Source organism: Pantherophis guttatus, chromosome 9 (assembly GCF_059756535.1).
Source record: "Pantherophis guttatus breed Tessera chromosome 9, ASM5975653v1, whole genome shotgun sequence".
Classification (NCBI taxonomy): Eukaryota; Metazoa; Chordata; class Lepidosauria; order Squamata; family Colubridae; genus Pantherophis; species Pantherophis guttatus.
Genome location: NC_142071.1, coordinates 2024974 through 2052247, shown reverse-complemented (window position 1 = coordinate 2052247; position 27274 = coordinate 2024974). Strand labels below are relative to the sequence as shown.

General features: G+C 44.4%; 2 protein-coding genes across 5 annotated transcripts; one reads left to right on the top strand and one right to left on the bottom strand.

The window, feature by feature from the left end:
- Nucleotides 1-335: 335 nt before the first annotated feature.
- Nucleotides 336-11136, bottom strand: CIAO1 (cytosolic iron-sulfur assembly component 1). Of its 4 annotated transcripts, none has more exons than XM_087875788.1 (9): nt 10647-11033; nt 9441-9567; nt 8851-9030; nt 7927-8075; nt 6052-6163; nt 4178-4266; nt 3629-3830; nt 2049-2136; nt 336-968 (listed from the first exon to the last, which is right to left on the bottom strand). In XM_087875788.1, the coding sequence occupies exons 3-9, from the start codon at nt 8987-8989 to the stop codon at nt 728-730; spliced, it is 1020 nt and encodes a 339-aa protein (XP_087731914.1). In that variant the 5' UTR covers nt 8990-9030; nt 9441-9567; nt 10647-11033; the 3' UTR covers nt 336-727. The 4 variants fall into 4 exon arrangements, with proteins under 4 accessions (XP_087731914.1, XP_060539304.2, XP_060539303.2 ...); XM_060683321.2 differs by having other exon boundaries at nt 9530-9567; nt 10647-10782; XM_060683320.2 differs by lacking the exon at nt 9441-9567 and having other exon boundaries at nt 10647-11136.
- TMEM127 (transmembrane protein 127) lies at nt 11024-26709 on the top strand. Its single transcript, XM_087875789.1, has 4 exons — nt 11024-11420; nt 15791-16219; nt 22622-22786; nt 24616-26709. The coding sequence occupies exons 2-4, from the start codon at nt 15976-15978 to the stop codon at nt 24921-24923; spliced, it is 717 nt and encodes a 238-aa protein (XP_087731915.1). The 5' UTR covers nt 11024-11420; nt 15791-15975; the 3' UTR covers nt 24924-26709.
- The last annotated feature ends 565 nt before the right edge of the window (nt 26710-27274 follow it).

Genomic DNA, 27274 nt, shown 5'->3' with positions numbered 1-27274 from the left:
GAAAAAGTTGGCCTGTATCAGGTCATTCATTAGTGAAAAATAATTTAATTGGAGATGATTGTTCTTAAAAAATGGAATGGGAAGCAGATGGTTGAGAAAAACTAGGTGCCTATCCTAAATGGAAAGAGAAATCCTGAAGAAGACATTCCTTGGCAAAAAAAAAAAAAAACCCCAAAAAACTTGTATTATCAGTCCTGACCTCTGAAATTCCATCCTTTTCCTCTTTCTCCAGCCCGTATCTCTCTTCATTTCCCCCAAAATCTTTTCCCGGCATCCCTAGCCTACCTGAGCACCAGGTTGGGGAAGCTGTCGTTTAATAAAGGAGTCAAGATGAATAACAGCAATTTTTCCCTTTTTATTCATTTTATAGATGTTCAAATAACGGCTCCTTTCCCTTTCCTGGTTTTATATAAGCAGAAACCAACATTTCAAGCCTATTATTTCACTTAACTGAAGCCGGCTTAGAAGGTTCCTTTCGGGCGGGCCTACTTTGGAAATCCACCTTCAGCGCAGTCTTGCCTTGGCTGGATCCAGGCCAAAGAATCATCAGATTTCCCTCTTCATTAAATCCAGTGATTTCCTTTTTAGATAGTTAAGTTCTCACCTGGGGAACTGTAGGATGGAAACAACTACCGCAGAGTTCAGTCAATTTGTAGGAGGTTTCGTTGCTTTTTCTGGGGGATCTGTTGCTCACGAACCCCAAGATACCTGGAGATAACAAGGTAATTCAGCAAGTCTCTGGGCGCTGGTACTTCCAGAAGGCCATTTCTCCATCATCGCTGCACGAAGCCAGCATCCCCGGCTCCTTGGGGTTCCAGGCAACACAGTTCACATCCTGAGAATGGGCTTGGGCCATGTGGGCGGTCAAGGAGAAGGTGGGCTGATGAGGGTCCGAGAGAGGCTCTTCCTCAAACACCCGGATGGCGTCGTCTCCGCAGGCGGTGGCTAGGGCACCTGTCAGGTGACACCTGCCAAGAATTTGGGAAAAAGAAAAGGAATTCTGGATCAGGATTCAGGACATACGGGGGCATTTTAAAGAGAAGCTGACAATGAAAAAACCCTCCCTTTTTATGATCCTGTAATCCCTTAATTCAGGGTGGACTTGGGGCGACAATGGAACTGAGCGTTTGCTGGCCGGATGCCCTTCCTGATGCCTACGTGGAGTTCACAGCAAATGAGATTTTTTTTTAATTATTTTGCGCCTTAGGAGAGAAACATCTGCCGCTACCCAGGATTGATCTCTCAACCTTCCAAGGGGAAGGTGAGCGTCTTCATCACTAGGCCATCATGCCACTCAAACAGGGGAGCTTGGAGGTCTTCTAATCCAAACCCCTGCAGGGGTAAATCCAAATTTACAAATGCAGCTATTCTTTTCTCTGCTCTGGCAGGGAAGGTTAAGGGGTAAAATTAGTGTCTTAAGCCAACTATAAAATAGTAGCTAAACCATCTTTATCCAAAGATGTTGCAAAGTGGCAGAGTTTAAATGGCTTTCGTTGTAGGAATCGGGAACAGTCGCAAAACCTTAAATGTTCTATAGTGGAAAACAGCCTTCATGAACCTACATTATACTGTAGAACAGGGATCAGCAACCTGCGGCTCTGGAGCCGCATGTGGCTCTTTCACCCCTCTGCTGTGGCTCCCTGTCACTCAAAATATGCATCACAACCGCCAATGTGCAACACCCGCCGGCACGTGATTTATTGAGCTTTTCAACTCCCGGTAGGCCAACCATGGATAAATCCAAGAAAAGAAAAGTTTCAGAAGAAAACAGAAGGTTTAATTCAACTGTATATGCTAGTTTTGTGGACGCTCAAGAAATAGTCAGGCACGGGAAGGGTTTTTGTGGCTCCCGGTGTTTTCTTTTCTGTGGAAAGTGGGTCCAAATGGCTCTTTGAGTGTTTACGGTTGCTGTAGAGGAGCACTTAAAGAGTTGTGCTACTCCTTCATCCACAATGGTGCGCGACCTGCAAAAACACCCCCACCAGAACCCATCCTTGACACAGATCTCGGCTTGTTCCTGGGACCCTGTGGGAAGCATCTCCACTTACCATGCCACGTCGTAGACGGTCCGCGTATGGAAACCAGACAGGGTGCAAACGCACTTCCAAATGGGATCAGTACCGCTACGGGCCACGCCTGAAAGACACAAGAGAGCTCCTTAAGCCGCTGCCTCTTGGCTCTGCCTCAGGGGCTTCAGGCCTCGGGGAGAAAAGGGGAGATTTCAGTTACGGAGCCTTGGGAGTTGAGGAATAGCTGCTAGGAACGGAAAATATGAGTGGGTAGGAGGGGGATTTGGTGGCCCTTAAGTGATCTAGTACTAGGTTTTATGGTAACCAGGATTTTGCCTTTGGCTCAGAACCTTATTCACATGCAGTCTTACTAGAAATAATCCTCAACTTAATGACCATAATTGAGCCCAAAATTTCTATTGCTAAGTGGGACAGTGTTGTTGAGTGAATTTTGCTCCATTTTACAACCTTTCTTGCCACAATTAAGTGAATCACTGCAGTTGTTGAAGTTAGTGGCACCTGCGTACCATGCTGGAGGTGGTTGATGGACTAATATAGAAGAACAGAATAAGTTTGCTGTCACTTTGGTATACATAAAAGTGAAATTTCCTTACATACAGCTCTCAAGAGGGTCACCACTTCCAATATGCACTACATAACCATGACCGAATAAATAATGCATATACCCACATATATGACACGGAGAAACAACACAGTCCAGTTCGGATGTATATACCGTATTTTTCGGAGTATAAGACGCACCTTTCTCCCCCAAAAAAGAGGGTAAAAATCTGGGTGCATCTTATACTCCGAATGTAGCCCCGCCCAGCTTCTCAAACGGAGGTTTCAGAGGCTGAAAAAAAGCATCAGAAATGAAGCTTCAGGGGAAAAAAAGCCTCCAAACAGGGCTTCAGAAAAAAAGCCTCCGAACAGAGCTTCAGAGGCTTTTTTTTTCTGAAGCTGTTTCAGGGGCTTTCAGAGGCAGGAAAAAAAGCAAGGCACAGAGCTCACAACCAGGAACCTGTTGCTAAAATTCACCTCTGGGAACAGCTGATTGGGGGTATTCCGGGAGGCCAATCCACCTGCCAATCAGCTTTTTTCTTATTTCCCTCCCCAAAAACTAAGGTGCGGCGTATACTCTGAAAAATACGGTATGTACATGGTGAGCAAAACAAATCTTGTGAGTTTACCAGAGGGAGGCGTAGGGAACAAAGCTGCTACAGAATCGGAGAGTCCTGCTAGAAATACTTCGAAACCCCCTCCCAGAGGGGAGCAACTGAAACAGATTGTAAAGTGGGTGTGTGGGATCTCTAACAATGTTTTGAGCTCTAAGCACTGAGCGCTTACGAGCAGCATCCTGAATAACAGGCAGCGAGCTTCCTATAATCTTCTCCACTGTCCTCACCACTCTCTGTAGGGACTTTCGACCTCACCTCCCCACGGTGCATCATGCTCCCTTCCCTCCCATCTTTTCATCATAATTTTGTATTTTTATTGTAATGTTGTAAGCTGCCCAGGGACACCTTGTGGCAAAGATGGATGGCAAATAAATTTAATAAATAAACGGAACAGTTCTATCCACTGGGATTTAACACAGGGCACTGTGCTGTACCACCCACCTTGCTCATTGCCTGGCTTAAACTGGTGCCAAATGCGCACCGTCTTGTCATCACTACAGGAAGCCAGCCTTTCTCCAGTCTGGTCAAAAGCCAAGCTCCACACCGTGGACTCGTGTCCTTCCAAGGTGCTGAAGCACACCCAGTCGTCTTCCTCTTCCCGATACAGTTTGACGGTGTCATCGTAACTGGCAGATGCCAGCAGCTGGGAGGAGAGAAAAAAAACCCCAAGAGGGAAACCCAAATCAGCATTGGCAGAAGAACCAAAAGGAATTGCAAACCCGCTGGGCCACAGGAAAGATGCCCATTTCCAGAGAATCTCGGCATTTGTTTCACAAAAACAATCTTCTAGCTCAGGGCTGTCAAACTTGCAGCCTGAGGGCCAGATGTCACGAGCTGGGCACGTGCCATGCCCACGCCTGGTTTAGCAAAGGGAAAAGAAGTCCCGATATGTGCTGTGACGATGTGTGTTTGACACCCTGCTCTAGCGGTTGCAGCAATGCAGAAAAGGAGGGCTCCCGACCTTACCTTAAGGAAGGAAGTTGGACTCACCTCTTGGTTAGGATGCCAGACAACATGCTTGACATCCTGTGTGTGAGAATTCAAGACGCTCATGCACTCGTACTCGTCCTCTTCGTCCACTGTAACGGAGAGAATTTGATAAAAACTGAATAATAAAAATCCCCATCTGTCAATTGCAAAAGGCAGCTTTACTCAGAATAGCTTACATCCAGGGATGATACTTTTAACACTATTAAACATCCACGCTTGCCTGTTCCAGGACTCGATAGGTGGGCAAATATGCCAAGTTCACTCTGAACATCTGGCTGACTACGTGGCAAACCATAACAATATCACTGGCACTGACAAAATCCCCATTGGTCAATTGCGAAAGGCAGCTTTAGTCAGAACAGCTTACATCTTGCCCCAGTATCTCCCAACACCATCAAGCATCCACATCTGCCTATCCCAGATCCTTGGCAAGCAGACAAAAATGCCAAATCTGGTCTGAACATCTTGGCTGACGGTGCAATCAACCGTAAAAGTAATTCGGTAGAGAATGTGAACCAAGTGAAAAGACAGAAACACATCCTCCCTCTCCTATCCGCTCCATGGATTTACAATAAAAACAAACAGACTCACAAGTTCCATTTTTCCATATTATAGAAAGACAGAACCGTAGGTTAACTTCTCCTTGCTTTTTGGCAGCTTCCCTAATTTTATTATTATTATTATTATTATTTTTAAATTTGATTTATATGCCGCCCTTCTCCGGAGACTCAGGGCGGCTTACAATGCGCTAAGCAATAGCCTTCATCCTTTTGTATATTTATACAAAGTCAGCTTATTGCCCCCACAAACCGGGTCCTCATTTCACCTACCTTAGAAAGGATGGAAGGCTGAGTCAACCTTGAGCCTTGGCGAGATTTGAACCTGCAGTAATTGCAGGCAGCTGGTCTTAATAACAGGGTGCTTTAGACCACTGTACTACCAAGGCTCTTCCCTTTTAAAGAGGTCTTAATTTATATGAAAGCTGGGACATGATCAGTGAAGTAAAAACAAGGAGAGAGAAAGCTCGAACAGCATCCTTCAAAATGAAAAAAAGTCTTCTGCAGTCACGACAAACCTAAAACTGAACATGAGGCTTGTCAGATGTTAAACATCTTTTCTATCCTGCTCTACAGAGTGGAGAGTTGGTCTCTGACAGAAAACCACTTGAAAGAGACTGGAAGCATTTGAAATGTGGATTTACAGGCTGCTGTTAAATTTATAAGACGGGTTGACAAAATCAGAAATGAGGAGGTGACAAGCCACCTGGGAAAGCCAAGGGAAATCATCAAAGCCATCAAAAAGAGAAAGTTAGAATATTTTGGACCTGTGATGCGACACCCAGAAAAATACGGCATCCTTCACTTAATTCTCCAGGGAAATACTGAAGGCAAATGAGGTCCAGGCAGAAGAACATCGTGGCTTCAAAACCTAAGGGACTCGTTTGGACAAAACTCAGCAGCACTTTTTCATACGGCTGTTGACAAAAATAGGATCGCCAACATGATCGCCAACGTCCGGTGACGGATATGGCACAAGAAGAAGAAGAGAAAGGTTTTAAAATCTGTCAGCCCGATTTGCACAAATGCCCTTTGATATTCTTAGACAGCAGTCCTGCCCCTTCTGTACGCCCAGATAGCAAAATCAGAAGCCGCAGCAGTGCCGTGTTCTGTGGGGCTGTGATGACAGAAGTTCATTCATTCGCTTTTGGGGGTCAAATGGGAGTGGGGTTGTGATTAGCCGTGCTTATATCCTGGCTGCCATTTTGTGAGAGCACCGTAACAGGTTCTGAAAATTCCAATGCCACCGCTCCTCCTGCCAACCCACCATCGCCAAACGATTGTCTGCCTCCCACGATTCTCCAAGCTCTCGCTCACCTTCCCAAACCCAGACACTTTTGTCTCGGCTGCAGGTAGCCAGGAGGCTGCCGGATGGGGCCCAGGCTACAGACTTCACCTCATTCTCGTGGCCCTCCAGAGTCGCTGCACACTGGGTGGAGAAAGAGAGGAGATGTTTCTAATGGGAAGAATGGCAACCGGCAATCTGAGACCACGAAGAGAAATGTTCGATGGCAGGACAAGTGGAGGAGATGAGCAGGAGGGGCCCCGAGGGCGGAGTCAAACGCACCATCAATTTGGAATCGCCACGCTCCCACAAGTGGCCTAACTCCAGCCCCCTGTGAATTCCGCTGACTCATATTAGAATAGAATAACAGAGTTGGAAGGGACCTTGGAGGTCTTCTAGTCCAACCCCCTGCTTAGGCAGGAAACCCGGCACCATTTCACACAAATGGCTATCCAATATCTTCGTAAAAACTTCCAGTGTTGGAGCATTCACAACCTCTGAAGGCAAGTTGTTCTACTGATTAATTGTCCTCACTGTTAGGAAATTTCTCCTTAGTTCTAAGTTGCTTCTCTCCTTGATTAGTTTCCACCCGTGGCTTCTTGTTCTACCCTCAGGTGCTTTGAAGAATAGTTTGACTCCCTCTTCTTTGGGGCAACCCCTGAGATATTGGAAGACTGCTATCATGTAACCCCTAGTCCTTCTCTTCATTATAGACCTACCCAATTCCAGCACCTGTTCTTCATATGTTTTAGCCTTCAGTCCCCTAATCCTCTTTGTTGCTCTTCTCTGCACTCTTTCTAGAGTCTCCACATCTTTTTTACATCGTGGCAACTGAAACTGGATGCCGTGTTCCAAGTGTGGCCTTACTAAGGCATTAACACTTCAAGTGATCTTGATTCTATCCCTCCGTTTATGCTGCCCAGATATGGCATCCAAATTGGTGCCATATCTGGCACCAATTTGCCTTGACCGTTAGTATAGATAGACCTCACGACCACAACTGAGCTCAAAATTTCTGATGCTAAATGAATTTTGCCCCCTTTAACTGCTTTTTCTTCTATCACTGCAGTGGTTAAATGATGTGAATCTGGCTTCACATCATTTAAGGTCACAAAAGACTTAGAAAATTTGTCTCCAAGTATAATGTTTACAGTGACTTGATATTTTTTTTCCCTACATTTGAGATCCTCACTGTTCCATGTTTTTAACTGTATTCCAATTTTGCACCCACGTAGTCACACAAGATTTGAATTACTCAGTTCCAAATTGTGTACTATAAATTGCGCCCAGTAAATATTTGTTATTATGAATTGTAAAATTTTCAAATAGTGTCATGTTTTGTGTACATTCCCCCTTTATTTTCACAATTTTCTTGCTACGCATGGTGCTCGTTTGACAACATTGTAACCAACTAAAGGAAGGGGAAAAAACAACAACACGTCTTTGAATATTGTAACAATATTGGAAAGGGAAAAAAACAAATTAAAATTGAGGTAGAAATAAGAGGGGGATAATAATAAATATATAGATATAGATATATTGACACAAAGGTATATAAAGGAACAAATAGGATGGTTTAGAATTGAAGGGTAATAGTAAAATATATGAGTATGTGAAACTATGAAAATGAAATGTAATAACTAGGAGTAATAACATTGTTTGTTGTACTGAAATGTATGATACCCAGAGATCACACTATTCACGCATTGATATGTATAAGCAATATAAAATAAAAAACTTGAAATGGAGAACATTGAAACCAAATGATTCTGCAAGAGCACCGCGTAACAAAGGATTCAAGATGCCTTAATTCTTTCCCCTGGTTAATCATCAAATCTTGCAATTTAAACATATTATTTTTCCACTGAGCAAATCTGAATTCGAAGCCACAAAGGATGCTGCTGTACCTCGAAATTGTCCTGGTTCTTCTTCCAAATGCAGGTGGTCGCATCAAAGCTGGCTGAAGCCAAGTAGTTCCCACAGGGGGACCAGGCTACCTTACGGATGGTCCTTTGATGCCCTTCATCCAGAATGGACTTGCACACCCAGGCCTCGCCTGACGAGAGAGAAAGCACCTGGCAATGTAGGTTGGCAACATCCTTGCCTGATCTTGCACCCCAAGACTAACTGTATTAATCAAGTATCTACGGTAGCTTCCCTTTTGTTTGTTCATTAGGGGATTCCTGAGATCTGGATTCAAATAGGAAAAGGTGATTCAAAACGTGGGTGGGCCCACAGGTTGCTCCTCCTCTTATCCTTACTCCTCAAATCAAACATGCTGCTGTTCGAGGTAAGGAAGAGCGAGCTTCTTTTAAGGAGTTGGTGACAATATCAGCGTGTGCCTTCACATGATCCAAATCCCTTTTTCTTTTTCAAATCTGAACACCATCCTGTCAGACCTGGAAGCCATCTTTTACATTTGCCACCTTTTCTGTTATGGGAAAATGGGAGGGGGGATTGCATAGAGTATGGGTGATATGTGTAGTCAAAATAACATTCCTTTCTCAGAGAGTCAAGGACGTCTTGCCCTGGCACCTGGAGTCGAATGACTGGGAGGTATCTCCAATTTGGACGGTGGATGATTGGACCATGTGATGGACATGTGGGTGCTGGGCAGGGAGTTGAACTTTCACTTGGGTGGGGAAAACCTGGAAACTTTCAGATTCGGGTTTTCCCAGATGTGCCAATATGACACATAAAACGGAACTTTGAGGAAACTCAAGCATCAGAGTCTTCTTTCGTTGGCGGTGTTACTTGGAACCCTGACACACGCACTCTCTGCATTCTCCCTTCCTGGAAATGTCAACACGAAGCTGACCACCTGAGCCTACCTTCTTTCCCCCAGATGCGGATGCTACGGTCTCCACCACAGGAAGCCAGCAGCGTCCCTTTAGGATTCCAGGCGAGGAACCAGCATCGGGAGTCCGGGTGTGCCTGGATGCGGGACAGGAGGGTCAAGGAGTCCTTCATTGGAACACCAAGTGGTCACGACAGAACCGAACCTAAAAACCCTGCAAATAAAAATAAGTTTTATTTCAGCAGAAGAGCTTCATTTAAATCGCAGGTCAGAATGGGGTTTTTTTTGTATTCCTGATTTTAACAAGGGCTTCCATGCTGTAATTCAAGAATCCCACAGAATGGAATATGAAAATATCTGTGTGGTAGGAGACTTTAACGCAATTGTAGACACAGAACTAGACTAGAAGAGTAGTAAAATGGGTAAAAAAGCCAGGAAAACGCTCCCTAAAACTTCTTTTCAAAATGATGGAAGAAATAGGAACTCAAGATGTATGGAGAGTAACGCACCCTAAGGAAAATCAGTATTCATTCTATTCAAATAGGCATAAATCCTGGTCTAGAATAGAAATGGTATGGATGTCATTAGAACCAAAAACATGTGTACAAGAGATAGAAATAGAACCCAAGGTTTGGGCAGACCACAATCCGATAAAGGTTGTAAGGAAAGAATCCAACAAGCCAAAATTGGACCGATAGGAAGATTACTGATGCCTTTGAACGGTGGTCTTGGGAGTCGATGCCTGAGAATGCTGTGGACAAAGGAGAAAAAAAAGCCAATGGACTGTCAAACAAATCATTTTCACCACAGGCACAAATGATCAAGGTTCAAATTATACAACTTTGGACTATGTAAAGACGCAGCCTTCTGGAGAAGGCTCTTAATGCTGGGAAAGGGGGAGTGAAACAAAAAAGAGGCTGAGAAGCCATCCAAAATTGTTGAGAGTTGGGCAGCATAAAAATGTAATGAACCACAGGGAATCTTTGACTTATAACCATTTATTTGTTTGACTCTTTCAAGTTTCTCCCACACTTTGGAATGAGTTACCTACCGAGCTCCGTATGGCTCCTGATCTCCGCTCCTTCCGTCGTGACCTGAAGACTTGGCTGTTCAAACAAATGGGCTGACTATGATTCTGGGTTTTAATATTTTATTATTTATTGCTTATTTGGTTTTAAGGGGATTTTATTGTTGCATGCTTTTTAACTTGTGTTCGCCGCCTTGAGTCCTTCAGGAGAAAGGCGGCATATAAATACATTAATTAATTAATTAATTAATTAATTAAATAAGTTAGCATAGCACTGAAAAAAAGTGGCTTATGACCATTTTGCACATGTTACGACATTGTGACATCCTCATGGTCACCGGGTCAAAATTCAGGGGCTTGGAAACTGGCTCCTATTTATGACCGTCGCAGTGATCCCCTTTGGCAACCTCCTGGCAAGCCAACCACTCAACGGCCGGGTTCCTAACTTCACTGCCGCAGGGATTCACTTAACAACGGTGGCAAGAGAGGTCGTAAAAATGGGGGCAAAACTCACTTAACGACCGTCTCACTTAGCAACAGAGGTGTTGGGCTCCCTTGTGGTCGTAAGTCGAGGACTCCCTGCAATTTCCCATCCGAGGACTTAACGGTATTAGATAGTCCTCGATTTGCAACAGTCCCGTTTTGGTGACCGTTCGAGGTTTAACAACCGTCTCGCTTAGCAACGGAAATTCTGGCTCCCCTGTGGTCGTAAGTCGAGGACTACCTGGCCTTGTTCTCTCTCGGGGGGGAAAAGAAACAGCCCCGCTTCTCGCTCCCGCGGGACTGAAGGCCTCAGCACCCACCTGAGATTCAGCCCAAGGCGGCCCCTGGCTGGGAAGGATGGGCTGTGTAGTACGCCGCTGCAGGGGCCTCCTGCCCTTCCTTGTTTATCAGCGCGGAAGCCCCTTTGAACGGGCAGCACCGGAAGTCTCCTCCAGCGCAAAGGCTGCTGGGATTCGTAGTCTTTCTCCCCTTCCGCCCCCCCCTTTGTTTCCTTTTCAGCACCGCCGAAGTAGGCCCAGGCTCCCAAGACCTGGGGGGGGAGGGGATATTCCTCGGACCTCCCCCCCCCAAGGCGACACGGGAGGGGGGGAGGGCGCGGAGAACCAAGGCCTTCCCGTTTCATGAGTTGTTTCTCGACCCATTTTCGGCCCGCTGTGTGTTTTGTGTGCGTTTCTATGTGGTAGGCCAAGACAGTAATGGCGGTTGGGTTTTCTGAGGCGGCCGCCGTGACGACGCCGTGACGTCACGCGGGCAGCGACCTAAACGCCGCGACGTCCCCTCGGGGAGGGGGGGGAAAGCGACGCGGCGCCGTGACGTCACGCGAGACGCGACATAATCGCCGTGACGTCTCGCAGGGAAGTGACGTAAACTCCGTGACGTCTCGCAGGGAAAGCGACGCGGCGCCGTGACGTCGCCTCGAGGGGGCGGAAGCGGAAGCGCGGCGGCGGCGGCGGCCGGGAAGCTGAGGGAGCGGCGGCGGTTTTTTGTCAGCGCTCGGCGGCCCCCTCAGCTCGGTCGCGAGGGCAGCCCCCACACGGAGGCCCGCCGCGGCTCAGGCCTCGGGAGCGGCAGCGGTGAGGAGGAAGGAAGGAAGGGCCCGCTGGGGGGGGGGTGATTGGGTTGTGGGGAGGGGGGCCCCAGAGCGAATCGGTGATTGACGGGAGGACGTCCCGCCCCTGGAATGGGGGAGGGGAAGGGAGGGTTTCCTGGTTATGGGAGGGGGGAGGGGGGGGTTCTGGGGATTCGCCCACCCGGATTTTGGGGTTGGGCGCGTTGGGGGATCCTGGAGAAGAGAAATTGGGGCGCTGATGTGGTGGAGACCCTCCAGGATGATGATGATGATGATGGGGGGGAGGGGGGGGAGGAGTGAAATGGAGGGGGGGCCGTTTAGAGCAGGGCTCTCCAACCTTGGCCGCTTTAAGCCTGGAGGATTTTTAGGATAGTTCACAATATCTGTCTGTCTGTATGTGAGTCTATCTAGCTTTCTATATCATCTATGTATCCATATCTATCTATCTATCTATCTCTCATTCTATCTATCTATCTATCTATCTATCATCTATGTATCTATCTATCTATCTATCATCTATGTATCCATCCATATCTATCTATCTATCATCTATCTATCTATCTCTCATTCTATCTATCTATCTATCTATCTATCTATCTATCTATCTATCATCTATGTATCTATCTATCTATCTATCATCTATGTATCCATCCATATCTATCTATCTATCATCTATCTATCTATCTATCTATCTATCATCTATCTATCTATCTATCTATCTATCTATCTATCTATCTATCATCTATGTATCTATCTATCATCTATGTATCAATCTATCTATCTATCATCTATGTATCCATCCATATCTATCTATCTATCTATCTATCTATCTATCTATCTATCATCTATGTATCAATCTATCTATCTATCATCTATCTATCTATCTATCATCTATGTATCCATCCATATCTATCTATCTATCATCTATCTATCTATCTCTCATTCTATCTATCTATCTATCTATCTATCTATCTATCATCTATGTATCTATCTATCTATCTATCATCTATGTATCCATCCATATCTATCTATCTATCATCTATCTATCTATCTATCTATCTATCATCTATCTATCTATCTATCTATCTATCTATCTATCTATCTATCATCTATGTATCTATCTATCATCTATGTATCAATCTATCTATCTATCATCTATGTATCCATCCATATCTATCTATCTATCTATCTATCTATCTATCTATCTATCTATCATCTATGTATCAATCTATCTATCTATCATCTATCTATCTATCTATCATCTATCTATCTATCTATCTATCTATCATCTATCTATCTATCTATCTATCATCTATCTATCTATCTATCTATCTATCTATCATCTATGTATCTATCTATCATCTATGTATCTATCTATCTATCTATCATCTATGTATCCATCCATATCTATCTATCTATCTATCTATCTATCTATCTATCTATCTATCTATCATCTATGTATCAATCTATCTATCTATCATCTATGTATCCATCCATATCTATCTATCTATCTATCTATCTATCTATCTATCTATCTATCTATCTATCTATCTATCATCTATGTATCTATCTATCTATCTATCATCTATGTATCCATCCATATCTATCTATCTATCTATCTATCTATCTATCTATCTATCTATCTATCTATCATCTATGTATCCATCCATATCTATCTATCTATCTATCATCTATGTATCCATCCATATCTATCTATCTATCTATCTATCTATCTATCTATCTATCTATCTATCATCTATGTATCTATCTATCTATCTATCATCTATGTATCCATCCATATCTATCTATCTATCTATCTATCTATCTATCTATCTATCTATCATCTATGTATCTATCTATCTATCTATCATCTATGTATCCATCCATATCTATCTATCTATCTATCTATCTATCTATCTATCTATCTATCTATCTATCTATCTATCTATCTATCATCTATGTATCCATCCATATCTATCTATCTATCTATCTATCTATCTATCTATCTATCTATCTATCTATCTATCTATCATCTATGTATCCATCCATATCGATCTATCTATCTATCTCTCTCTCTCTCTCCCTCTAGTTTATCTCAATCTATTCATCCTATGACTTATCACTAAACTCTATGTTTGTCTCTGCGTCCATCCATCCATCTAATCTAATCTAATCTAATCTATACATACTTGTGTATGTATACGGACGCACACCCATACACACCCATCACAAAAGTTTCTAGTCGGCTAATTTGAGATGCCTCCCTGGTCACCCTTTGACTCTGACATATGACTTACTAAAACAAGTAAAACAGATAATAGTAAACAGGACCAGTTCAAATGAAATCTAACCACTCGGGAAAGAAAATACCAGGAACCAAATTTTTAAAAAGAGAATAAAAGAAAGAAAGAAAAGAACCCTTGCTATCACTGCAGGGTCATAAACACCCATCCTTTATGTTATTGGAGGCAGTAAAAGTTACCTGTAACTCAAGAGTCACTTCTCTGCTTTGGTCAACACTTGGATTGCACCCTAGGGCAGCCAGAGAAAATGGGAGACAGAAAAAAATTACATGGTCAGAGAATGCTGGAAAAAAAGAAATTTGAGTGTGGGAAAGACAGAGATTCTTTTCTGGTCCTCTCAAAGGCTTCACTATAGAGTTATGCAGTTTGGATTTAGAATAGAATAGAATAACAGAGTTGGAAGGGACCTTGGAGGTCTTCTAGTCCAACCCCCTGCTTAGGCAGGAAACCCTGCACCACTTCAGACTAATGGTTATCCAAACTCTTCTTAAAAACTTCCAGTGTTGGAGCATCCACAACTTCTGGAGGCAAGCAGTTCCACTGATTAATTGTTCTCACAGGAAATTTCTCCTTAGTTCTAAGTTGCGCTGGAAAAAGTGACTTACGGCCATTTTTCACATTTATGACTGTTTCCAGCATTCCCATGGTCATGTGATTTACATTGGATGCTTGACAGCCGGTTCATATGTATGACCGTTGTAGTGTCCCCATGGTGACATGATCAGAATTCGGATGCTAGGCAACTGACTCCTACTTATGACGGTCACAGTGTCCCAGGGTCATGTGATCATCCCCTTTTGCGCTCTTCTGACAAGTAAATTCAGCGGGGAAGCCAGCTTCACTTAATCGTGTTACCTAACTCAACAATTGTTGTGATTCACTCAACAACGTCAGCGAGAAAAGTCATACATGGGGCAGAATTCACTTAAGAGCGGTCTTGCTTAGCAGCGGAACTGTCGGGCTCAATTGTGGACATAAATGGAGGACTACCCATGCTACAGTTTGGATTCCTGTCCTGATCATGGATTGAATTCAATAACCTACCGTATTTTTCAGACTATAAGACGCACTTTTTTGTCTCCCAAAGGGGGTGAAAATGTCTGTGTGTGTCTTATACACTGAATAGAATAGACTTTTCAAAGGAAAGAGTGTGTGAATATACAGTGGCCTTGAGAGTAAGCTCCCATCCTGTTTATATTCCTCAGACTCGCAGTTAGTGATTCACTGATTCTCTTGAGTATTACACATATTGCTGTCAGTAATGGTGGAGACATGTGTGGTCTTTGTCGAGTTGTTTTTATATGTTAGTGGCCTCGAAACGAAAGACAAAGGGATGTTTTATGAAAATATGAACTGTTGTCAGATCCCCCATTGCTTTAATGACAATATCCTTCTAGTTGACTATTGGGCTTAATCCCTTCCTTTGGTCTGAGAATTATTGTAATCCTTTATAATTTTTCCCAACCCAGATTCCAAGCATCTTCACGTGCCTTTAAGGGAGGGATCCAATATTGCTGGGGGGGGGGGTTCCCCTTCTGCTTGACCATGGCAAATGTCGACAACGTTTTCCAGCCCAACAATTAAACTCTGGTAGCTAGAAAGGAAGGGATGCGGTGGCTCAGTGGCTAAGACGCTGAGCTTGTCGATCAAAAGGTCGGCACTTCAATGGTTCGACTCCTTAGTGCCGCATAATGGGGTGAGCTCCCGTTCCTTGTCCCAGCTTCTGCCAACCTAGCCGCTCGAAAACACGTAAAAAATGCAAGTAGAAAAATAGGGAGCACCTTTGGTGGGAAGGGAACAGCGTTCCGTGCGCCTTTGGCGTTGAGTCATGCCGGCCACATGACCACGGAGACGTCTTCGGACAGCGCTGGCTCTTCAGCTTTGAAACGGAGATGAGCACCGCCCCCTAGAGTCAGGAACGACTAGCACATACGTGCGAGGGGAACCTTTACCTTTATCTAGAAAGGAACTTTCATGCCTCCATAACGCGGTCAATTAAAAACAATAGTTTCTTGTCCCGTCTTTGTATCTGCATGTCATCATCAATTGTCTCTTTTCGCTTCCTCAACAGAGTCCAGAGAGTCCACCCTTCTTCCTCTGATGTTTTGTCCTGCCCATAGGCCTTTTGTTGACCTGCTGCCTCCTGGCTACGTCTCCAGCGGCACTGGCAGTGCCTACCTCTGAAGATCCCAAGGGTCTCAGCCTTCGTTCGTTGTTGCCTTGGATTTATTTGGCTGAACATCCCAAGGGAGATCCATGTATACCCCAAGTGGTTCAGTGTTGCCCGGTGGCCGAAGGCGAAGAGGGCAAGATGGGAGTGCCTTGCCCAAGCAACCCGAAAGGAGCTTGGCATCTGCCCTGCCTGGGGCCCTCTCCATAACTGCCCTGTGTACTGCCTTGGCAGAGCCCGCCTGGCTACGGATACACGGGGGCACTTGTTCTCGCCAGGAGCTGGGGGTTGCTGATGTGCTGGGATACATTGATCCGGATCTGCTTAAAGGTGAGAAGCAAACAGGTGATCTTAAAGATAACTATAGATTGACCTAGTGCAGGAGCGGTATTCACTTACCTTCACTACCGGTTTGCAAATGTGAGCGCGCGATTGGCTAAACTATTGGCTGTAGATCGAGAACTATAACAGAGCTTGTGATATACAGAATTGTGGTTCCCCGCCATCTTGTTGTGGCCGGTCAGCGGTCTGTGCAGCTAGTAGCTGATTCCGACAGCGAGGAGGCTGGTGTGGTGCTGTGGCAGCAGCCTGTGCAGCTGGCACTTGAGTCAGACAATGAGGAGGCTGGAGAGGATGTGGTGTCAGAGGCGGGGATTCAGCCAGGGCCTTCAGAACCTCCAGAAGCTCCTTTAAGTGAAGAGGATGAAGAGGAGGAGCCTCTTCTCGATGCACGGGCGCGCAGAGCTGCCAAAAGTCAGGAGTGGCTCCTCAGGAGGAGATCTCCTGGAGAGTAAGGCTTGGGGCTAATTGACCACTCCCTTAGCCTATTTAAGGAGGAACACCGACTGAAGCAATTTGCAGGGAACAACTTCGTTCACATATCTTCGTGTCTTGTCTTGCTTATCTTATCAGCTTCCTGCAAATTGCTTCTGGGCATTCTGCCAACCACAGTAAGCTTTCAGTTGTTATTCTTTGAATTCTTGGCGGCTGTTAATGCAGTTAATTAACAGCCGTTGTTGTAAAAACTTGGTTTATTTAGTAAACTAAGGTTTGAACGGACTCATGTCTTGACTCTATCAAACTGCAAATTTATTATTCATGCTTACCCCGAGATTCAACCTCTGGAAGAGCCTACTTTCCAGTAAGTAGGGTTGTAGCCAAGGTGAGTCACCTGGGGAAGATCAGGCGTCCGGTTCAAGTCTTGGGACGTGTATCCCCTCCTCTTTTCGTAAGGTGATATTTAGAATGCCAACAAATCATAACTGGCAGGTGTGCCATTATTGCACAGGGAACAAAGTGCACAACTGTTGTTCTAGTTCAAGAACTTAGCGCTTCCACCCTCCTTCCCCACACCCCTTCTGCCCTGTCGTTTTTGTTTTCTTAATTCAGCTGGCATCCTGTTGCTGGCATCCTGTAAAGCCAGGGGCCTCCAGATGTGTGTGGACTTCGGCTCCCAGAATTCCTCAATTCTGGGAGTCAAAGCCCAAAAGTTGTAAAATTGCCAAGGCTGGAGACCCCCCTAGGTGTAAAGCACAACTTAACTTGTTAAATATGATGCAAAATATAAATTGTGATGGGGGGTGGACACCACCAATAAACAAATAGTCAAGATAAACTTGAGCTCTGGGTTAAATGCTTAATTTTCAGCTGTACCCCTGGCTGATTATCTGTGGGTTTTTTAGCGGTCTGCCTTAAAGTCCTGCCCTTGAACGCTTCTGCAAAATATTTCAGGTCTTCCTGTTCTACCAAGACATGAACAAATAATTCGGGGCCTTTTTTGGTTTCTGTTCCTGAAAATCTCAGACGCTTGCATAAAGGTCACTTTTTTCCCCTCTGGAAAAAAAAAAAAAAAAGAAGAAGAAGAAGAAGCAATGATTCCCATGAATTCTCGGGTTTTACCCTGTAGCTCCCGAGATGTAAACAGGAAGGAAAATAACCTTGATAGAAATAAATAAGAACGATTATCTAGGCAAGTATTCTAAATGTTCTCAGTGTTAATAAAACAAAGGAGATCATTGTAGAGTTTAGAAAGAGCCGGCATAGTCATACTCCACTCAGTATCAAGGATGCAGGTATAGGGGTGATTAACAGTATTAAGTATCTGGGGGTGCAGATCACTAACAATCCGAACTGGTCTCTCCACACGTCATCCTTAGTGAAGCGTGCAAACCAGCATCTGCATTTCTTGCGTCGGATGAAGAGAGCACATCTTTCTCCTTCTGTCCTGGCCACTTTCTACAAAGGCACGATGGAGAGAGTTTTAAAAAACTGCATCCCTGTTTGCTTCGGTGGCAGCAGCGCCTCAGATAGAAAGTCCCTACAGAGAGTGGTGAGGACAGTGGAGAAGATTATAGGAAGCTTGCTTCCAGTGATTCAGGATGCTGCTTCTAAGCGCTGTGTGCTTAGAGCTCAAAGCATTGTTAGAGACCCCACACACCCATTCCACGGTCTGTTTCTGTCGTTCCCCTCTGCGAGGAGGTTTCAAACTATTAATAGTAGGACTACTACAGCTTTGTTCTCTACGCCATCCGTCTAATAAATTCGCAAGATTCATTTTTCTCACCATGTACACGTATACATCCGAACTAGACTGTGTTGTTTTCTCTGTGTCACACAATATATGTGGGTATTTGCATAATTTTGTTTCTATTTATTTATTTATTTTGTCATGCTCATGTAGTGTATATCGCAGGTGGTCCTTTGAGGGCTGTATGCAATGAAGTTTCATTTAAATGTACGCCGATTACTATACATTTAAAGTAACAACAAAGTTATTCTAAGGTCTAAGAGCGGCTGGAACATTTTTTTAAGGGAGATAACAAAACCTTTGAAAGCCACTGTTTAATTTAACTAACTGCATTAATTTTATTTTAATTTCCTTGTCGTGAGACATTGAGAGTCAGGTGGCACTAAGTTTCACACATTATTGTTAGTCTTACTGTTGTCGTTATGCTACACTGACTCATGACTGAGCATAAGAAGGGTGAGAAGGTAAATACACAATCAGACGTGCAAGATTCTGTTATAATTTGAAATTGGTTTTAATTGGGTTGTTTTAAATCGTGGGCCGAAATTATTTAATTACCTTTTAAATTGTTTTTTTAAATTTTGTATGCTCTGTTTTATCTTGGCTGTTCACCGCCCTGCTGGAGAAGGGCAGTATACAAATCAAAGAAAATAAATAAAATAAATAATCAGTTTCAGTAAAGATAGTTTAAGCCTTCTGGTGAAGTTGATTTCTTGGTCTGCTCTACCTACAGTATCCTGAACCCAAGTGAAGACTAGAGAAATCAACCAGGAATTTCAAATTCTCACTGCTTGTTTCACTCTCCTCCATCCTCACCTGTTTTTCCGCAATCTCCATTTTAAAAGTGGATTATTTTGGTCACAAGCCCGGGTTCGTTTGTTCCTTTTGTGTACATCGCACCCTGCCAAAAATCTCACATTCAGTTCAGGTTTTTTCCTACTGAAATGGAGGTTGAAGCTAAGGCAATTCATCTTGTCTTGTGTATACAGTAGTGGCCACCATTGTGGAAACCTTTTGGGAAAAGTCTATTTTCTAAAAAAAAATAGCTAATAACACCACTTTTTTTGGAGCGGTACCATAAAATTATATATCAATGGAAAGATAATTTAATCAAGAATGTAATGCAATAACTTTTAGGAAGGATTTGCTATTAGAATAGCAGTTACAGTAGAAAGAAGAAAAAGTAAAACACGTAGAAAAAACGAGATATACAAAAATTACCACCATAGAAAAAATGAGATATACAAAAATGATCCCCGTGTCAGTTAATCCTTCGTTGGGTAACCTTTAGCATGAATTACGGCCTTACAACGTCTTCCCATGGGGTGAACCAAGTCTTTGAGTTCTGCAGCTGTTCTAATGTGAAACCAAGATTGAATGATGGCTTCTATTAACTGGGTTTTATTGCTGAGTTGCTTCTGACTAACCAGTTTCTTTAGTCGGCTCCATAGATTTTCAATTGGGTGAAGGTTTGGGCTATTCCCAGGCCATTCTAGCAGTGGAATAGGATTATCTTGAAACTCCCCAAAAAAGGGGTGTTATTAGCCATCAAACCTCAAAAACACACTTTTCCCAAAAAGTTTCCACAATTTTGGCCACTACTGTATATCAAATGCTGATGTATTATTCTGATTACAACAGTGGCATTTGCTCCATGTGAAACATCTTAAAACGGAGCACATTTTGGATCTCTCTTTTTTTGTTGTTGTTATTGTTACTTGTAACCATGGTAAACTGGCATTAAAATGGGATTTTCAGTGTCTTGAATCGGGGAGGATCTGCGTGCAACAGATTGGGAACAGTGTCAAGCCGTTCTTGTTTAAAACTGCCAGCATCCTTGTTTCTTGTTCTCCCAAAGTTGATTTTGGAGAGAGGAAAACTGTGAGAGTTAAATATATATATATATAAATCAAATGTAAGAGCATTTCTTTTTAAAAAAAAATTAATGAGCTCTAAACCCACCGAATTGCTTCAGGAAATAGTAAAAGTCACTACAGTATTTTTCGGACTATAAGACACACCGGTGTATAAGACACACCAAGATTTCCACCCTCTTTTGCGGGGAGGAGGGGGGGGAGGGAGGGTGTCTTTATACTCCGAAAAATACGGTAATTCATAGCCCCGGCCTTTGACAAGATGGAACACATAAATCAGCCTTTTTTCCACCAAAGTGAATAAACAATGAACACTTGTATTAATCCACCTGCCACGTGGTCATGTGCACCAGCAGTTATGGATCTGAATTAAAAGAAGTTTCTTTTTTAAAAAATATGCATTTATTATGTTTATTATGTTTTCTCGATGGGAATAAAATACAAAACAAAAAAAACCCTGGGGGAAAAAAAAATACATCCAACAGTAACAACAACGAAAAAAAAGGCAAAAAAAAAAATCTATACAAAAGGGAAAAAAGAAAAAGAATGACCCAAACATCCAACATTAAACATTGGGGGGGGGGGGGGGAAATCCCACTTAAACTTTAGCTGGTTTTCATGCCTAAGGCAAGACTAGAACTCGCTGTCTCCCCCGCTTTATGAAGTGGCGCTTAAATCACGAGATCAAACCGGTTCCTTATCTTGTTTAATGAGATTTTTTTATTTTATTTTATGGTTCTGCTTGTTGCCAGGGCAAGGGCCTCAGGATAAGCCACTGAAGCACATTTAAAGTAGGTGAAAAGGTCCTTGAGGGAAACGACAGTTGATCTGAGCAAGCGGTTGAAATCTGAGCCCAACAGCATTATCAAAAACAAAAGACGAAACTCTTGACGGAAATTGAGTCAAGCATCCTGCTCAAAGGCATTCAAAACAATCTGATCATAAGAAGATTGGCAGTTGAGCAAAAAAAAAAAATTCAGTATCAGCGACCAGTGAAATAATCTTAAGACACTTGCATTATTATTATTATTTACTTTATTCATTAAACATGAAACTCAGTCAACTGAACATTCAAAAATGCATCACAAATACAATTGATTGGTGCTAATGGTTGATACGGGTTGCTGCCAGCGTCCTAGGGATCAACCAAGTACATTATTATTATTATTATTATTATTATTATTATTATTATTATTATTATTTAATCTTTAGTGAGATTCACAGCCTTTGAGGCTGGTTAATAGCTCAGCAGCTCGAGTCCTAACCAAGGACCTAGGAACTGTTAAGGTATCGTCGGAGGATGTAAGCTGTTCCGAGTGAGGTGGTTTTTTGTAATTATTATTATTATTATTGCAAACAGCTGGAAATAGCACCCATGGCCCGTAGCGCTCATGGGCCACCCTGAAATATAATTTACTTGAAATCCCAAATTTTTCACTTTCTGGTTCCTCTTCGAAGATGTTTCCCTTCTCATCCCAGAAGCGTCTTCGGGAAAAACCAGAAAGTCCAGCTGCCTCTTGAAAAAGCGAAATTTGAGACAACCATGACCTGGATGACGGAGAACAAAGAAAGGACTTTGCCGTTTGTCTAAGCAACTCTTAAAAACATTTTTATTTTTTTGTCTTCAGGGTAGCCTTCACAATAATTCACTTCGATCCATTAAACATCACTTTTCTCTATAGTTTGAGGTGTTTTCCTTCCACCCACCTCAGCCTTCTGGAACTCGGACTCCTCGAGATACGCGAGTTTTTCAGAATCCTGATTTAAGAGGCAATTCTTACATTTCTTTAATTTTAATATTTAATTTTTTTAAATTCCTGGGCAATTCTGAAGAGACAAATTATCCCTATCTGAAGAATATCCCAGTAAACACAAGGCTTTATCGAACACCAGAACATTCAGGATATAAATTGTTATCTACTTTTAGGTTCTATTTAATTGGGCCAAACTATGTTATAATAATAATTTTAATTAGCAATGTTACGATGTTTGTGTATCTATATTTTTCTTGACTGTACACCGCCTTGAGTCCTACAGGAGAAAGGCGGTATAGAAATATAATAAATAAATAAATACATACATACATACATACATACATACATACATACATACATACATACATAAATACATAAATACATAAATACATAAATACATAAATACATAAATACATAAATACATAAATACATAAATAAATAAATAACATTGCAATGTGCTGTAGACCTCCTGGGTTGTAAACCGGAGGGCTGAACCTGTGAAATGAGGAAGAATTTCCGCTCAGAAGTGATGCCACTTAACGGAAATGCCTTTTTGATTCTGTCTCCCTCCTTCCAGACTACTGCATGAACCCCCAGACGGTGTTACTGCTTCGGGTCATTGCTGCCTTCTGCTTCTTGGGCATCATCTGTAGCCTTTCAGCTTTCCTTCTCGACGTCTTCGGGCCCAAGCATGCCGCACTGAAGATTACGCGCCGTTACGCCTTTGCTCACATCCTCACAGGTAGCTGGGGAGCCTTGATTTTACATTAGGCTTTGGGTTCCTTTGTGTGTGGGGGGGGCGAAGGCTCTTGTGGGGCTCCTGTGGGCCTTCCAGAACCTCCCATCCCTCTTAACTTGTCCACCGAATACCGTATTTTTTGGACTATAAGACGCACCGGAGTATAAGACGCACCAAGATTTCGAAGAGGTTAACAAGAAAAACAATTTTTTTTGCCTTCCCCGGCCCCTAGGAGCACTCTGCAGGATTCCCAAACCCTCTGTGCGTCCTCTTTTTGTGAAAAAGGGCCCTATTTTTGCCCTCCCCAGCTCTCAGGCGTACTGCAGGCCTCCCAAATCCTCTGCGCATCCCATTTTTGCGAAAAAAGGGCCTGTTTTTGGCGAAGACGATAGGCGCGGGGCGGGGTTTCGGGAGGCCAAAAATGGCTATATTCGGTGTATAAGACGCACCAACATTTCCACCCTCTTTTAGGGGGGAACAAAATGTGTCTTATACTCCGAAAAGTACGGTACTTTCATTTTTCTCCATGCGTGCTTTATCTCGAACCTCGAACGCACCCTATTGCGTGTTCCTACGGTGTTAAGTTTTTCCCCTCGGGAAATTTTTAGAGCTCACGTGCCACTATTGCTCTACCTACCTAGTCCCCTTCTGCACTGAAGGCACAATTAGTTGGGCTAACAAGAGGAAGCACTTACGGAGCTTCTCGGTCATCCAAGTCATGGTTGTCTCAAAGGTGCTTTTTCAAGAGGCAACTGGAGTTACTTTGGTGTAACTGGACCAAAAAAGTCCAGTTGCCTCTTGAAAAAGCAGTTTTGGGACAAGAGAAGGTACCAGGAGAAGGCTTTCTCCTGTAGGTGCAACTCTGTCTTTGGCCCTTGGTTTGGCCACAAAATCATCTCAAAATGACATCATGGAGGGGCCGAACAAAATTATGGGGAAGGCATTCAACCACTTTTTGCAGTGCATTTGGTTTCTACCCCGTGTTTGAGTGAAAAATAAGTCATAAAGCATCTTTTTGTCGAGTCGGTTCTCCATGACACAAACCAGTCCAGCATGTACATTCAACTGGTATGTGTTTTAGTTCTGGCTGTGCACCGCCCTGAGTCCACCAGGAGAAGGGCGGGCTACAAATTGAATAAAATAAATAAATAAATAAATAAATAAACTTCAAATCCCAAAAGATCAAATCTCTCCCCATCTCACACTTTCATCTTAAAAAGACCGTAAGTGTTCAAAAAGCAAAAAAAAAGTACATTTGGCAGATAACTGAGATAATGCAACCCATTGGCTCCTCGCCAACTGTCTCTCTCGCTCTTTCTCTCACTTTCTCTGTCTCTCTGTCTCTCTCTCTCCCTCTGCCTCTCTCTCTCTGTCTCTCTGTGTGTGTGTGTGTCTCTCTGCCTCTGCCACTGTCTCTCTGAGTCTCTTTCTCTCACTTTCTGTGTCTTGTCTCTCTCTCTCTGTCTCTCTCTCTCTCTCTGTCTCTGTCTCTCTGAGTCTCTCTTTCTCTCACTTTCTGTGTCTCCCTCTGTCTCTCTCTCTCTGCCCCTCTCTCTCTCTGTCTGTCTGTCTCTCTCTCTCTGTCTCTCTCTCTTTCTTTCTCTCTCTCTCTCTCTCTCTCTGTGTCTCTCTGCCTCTGCCACTGTCTCTCTGAGTCTCTCTTTCACTTTCTGTGTCTCCCTCTGCCTCTCTCTCTCTCTCTCTCTCTCTCTCTCTCTCTCTCTCTCTCTCTCTCTCTTTCTCAGTGTGTATGTATTAGCCTGAGAAAGGGTCATTGCCCATGTCCTCATTCCCCATGTTTCCATCCATGCGTCTTTTCCTTCTGCCCGCAGTGCTGCAGTGCGCCACGGTGATCGGGTTTTGCTACTGGGCATCGGAGCTGATTCTCGCCCAGCAACAGCAGCACAAGAAGTACCACGGCTCGCAGGTCTACGTTACATTCGCCGTCAGTTTTTACCTGGTGGCCGGAGCCGGCGGGGCATCCATCCTGGCCACGGCTGCCAACCTGCTGCGCCACTACCCCACTGAAGAAGAGGAGCAGGCCTTGGAGCTCCTGTCCGAGATGGAGGAGAATGAACCTTACCCCGCCGAGTACGAAGGCATCAACCAGTTCCAGCCACCGCCGGCTTACACGCCGTAACGCTTCCCCGGATGACGGCTGGGGCAAAGGGGGGAGGGAGCTTCTTCCAGCCCGTCCCGAAAGTCAACCTGCACACAATTGCTTTGGGAACGCGTTCCCTTCTCTTCCTGGAACCTCCTCTTGTAGGTGTTTCTCCTTTCCTTCCTCTCCGTGGATCTGCTCCCTTTTACCATTTCCTGTCTGGAGAGAGGACAGGAGCCCGAGCCGAAGACTTGCTCATGCAGTGACCTCTGAAGCAGGCGTATTCTGAAGCAATGGGGTGACCATTGGGGCGGGGTTTGAACCTCAGGCATTCGGCGGGGAGGGGGGTGGTGTTGCCACTGGAAGTTTTCCTGACTTTTTCAGCTGCCAAGAGCGGCAGAGTTTGGGGGCTCCAGAGAGAGAGAGAGAGAGAAAGAAAGGAAAAGGAGAGCTGCTTCAGGAGAAGGAAGCGAAAAGGAAGGCGTGTAGACAGCTTGATTGGGTGGGGGAGGGGGTGGGGGAGGGGTGGGTGGGCGGGGGGAAGGGGTGCCACCATTTTTGGCATTGCGCTAAGACGTTTCGCACTGGCGGGCAGCGGAGAATTCAGCCGTCCTGTCCCGCCACCCGCAGAACTCCTCTCCTTTGGGGGGGGGTGGGGAGGAAGAACGGAAGGGGACGCTCCTCTGACGTTCACCCCCTCGGGCCAACAGGCTTGGCCTCCAGCACCCCGAAAGATATGGGACTCTTCCTCTATGCACTGGTTTGTGAGAGGCGACCCCGTTCGGTCGACCCTCGTGCTTCCTGAAAAAAAAAGCAGGGTTAACGTTTCCTCCCACCTTCGTTTCATCCACTCTCGCCTTCTGCGACTCGGCGGAAGCGTTTTTTTGCACTTTGCTCTGCTCTTTCTTCTCGCGGCCTCCTCTTTCCCTGACGGGGTTGCGTGTGTATGTGGGGGGGGAGGGCCCACGAAACGTGGCGCCCTCCCAAGAGGATATCGCGACTACTGAGTTTTCTCCCTGGGGGGGGGGCTGTTGTCTCTGGCAAGGGACTCGCGGGGTCTCTCCTTCCATCTGGCGCTCCTGCTCTGCACAACTGCCAGGCCTTCAACCCCTCCACGTAAGGAAACGTATCAGAACCACGTTCTTCCCCCGCTCTCACCACCACCACCACCAATGCAACCAAATGATATGCAAATACTGATTCCAAGCTCGATTTCCACAGTTAAACCTTTTCGGTATGTCTTTCGTCCCCGCTCCCCGCTCCCCTGTCCCCCCCTCCCCACCGATTCCACCTTTGTAATCTCAAAACCGTCTCCATGTAGCCACTGGCCCCGATCTTTCCGTCCCGCTGGCGTTTCACAGACAGAAGTCCTCCTGTTAGCTGCGGGTAGTAACCGAAAGAGCATTTCACAGCTGGCTTTCTGTACAAAGAGAATGATAAGTTAACCTTTTCCTTGTTTTATTTTGTTTTTCTCGCTCTGCGTGGAGGTAAACCCGCTTCGAATAAGCCAGCATTTCTTTTTTGTTTGTTTGTTTGTATTCACTAAACCAGAAGCCTTCAAACTTGGCAGCTTTAAGACTTGCGGACTTCAGCTCCCAGAATTCCTCAGCCAGCATAGCCATAGCTGGCTGGAGAATTCTGGGAGTTGAAGTCCACAAGTCTTAACGCCGCCAAGATTGAAGACCTCTGCACTAAAACATGCTTTTACTGACAGTGGGAGGGAGGGAATGAGTGAGCAGCCTTGTCAAGGAGTGTTTGTGTAAGTTTGTGTGTGTTTTAAAAGAAGATCGAGACTGTAAAACAAAGTAAAACCGGTTTGGCTTGATGGAAGTTTGTTCCTGTTCAACGAGATGAAAAGATAACGCAGCGAAAGGCGCCTGAGAAGGTCGAAGGGGGTTTGCCACGATCTTGATGCTGAAGGGAGGGATTTGGGCTTTTAAAATTAGAGAGGACTTTAATCCTTCTCTTGTATGTGCCCAGTTGATGCAGAGCGCATGATAGTCTCTATAGCAGGGGTCTCCAATCTTGGCAAGTTTAAGACTTGTGGACTTCAACTCCCAGAATTCCTCAGCCAGCGAAGCTTCGCTGGCTGAGGAATTCTGGGAGTTGAAGTCCACAAGTCTTAAACTTGCCAAGATTGGAGACCCCTGCTCTATAGCCTGAGCCTGTTAACATGCCACCGGTATCAATACAGGGTTGGAAGTGGCGGGAAGGAGACCCTTTCCCTGTCCTCTTAATTGCAGGGGAGAAAAACTGGGACAGAATTTTTCATTAGGCTCTAAAGACTTCCATCTTTTAAAAGCTGAGAAGGAGACAGTTAAGGAATGTACTCTGTTTCTCCCAAAATAAGACATTATCCCCTGATAATAAGCCCAGTCGGGTTTTTGAGT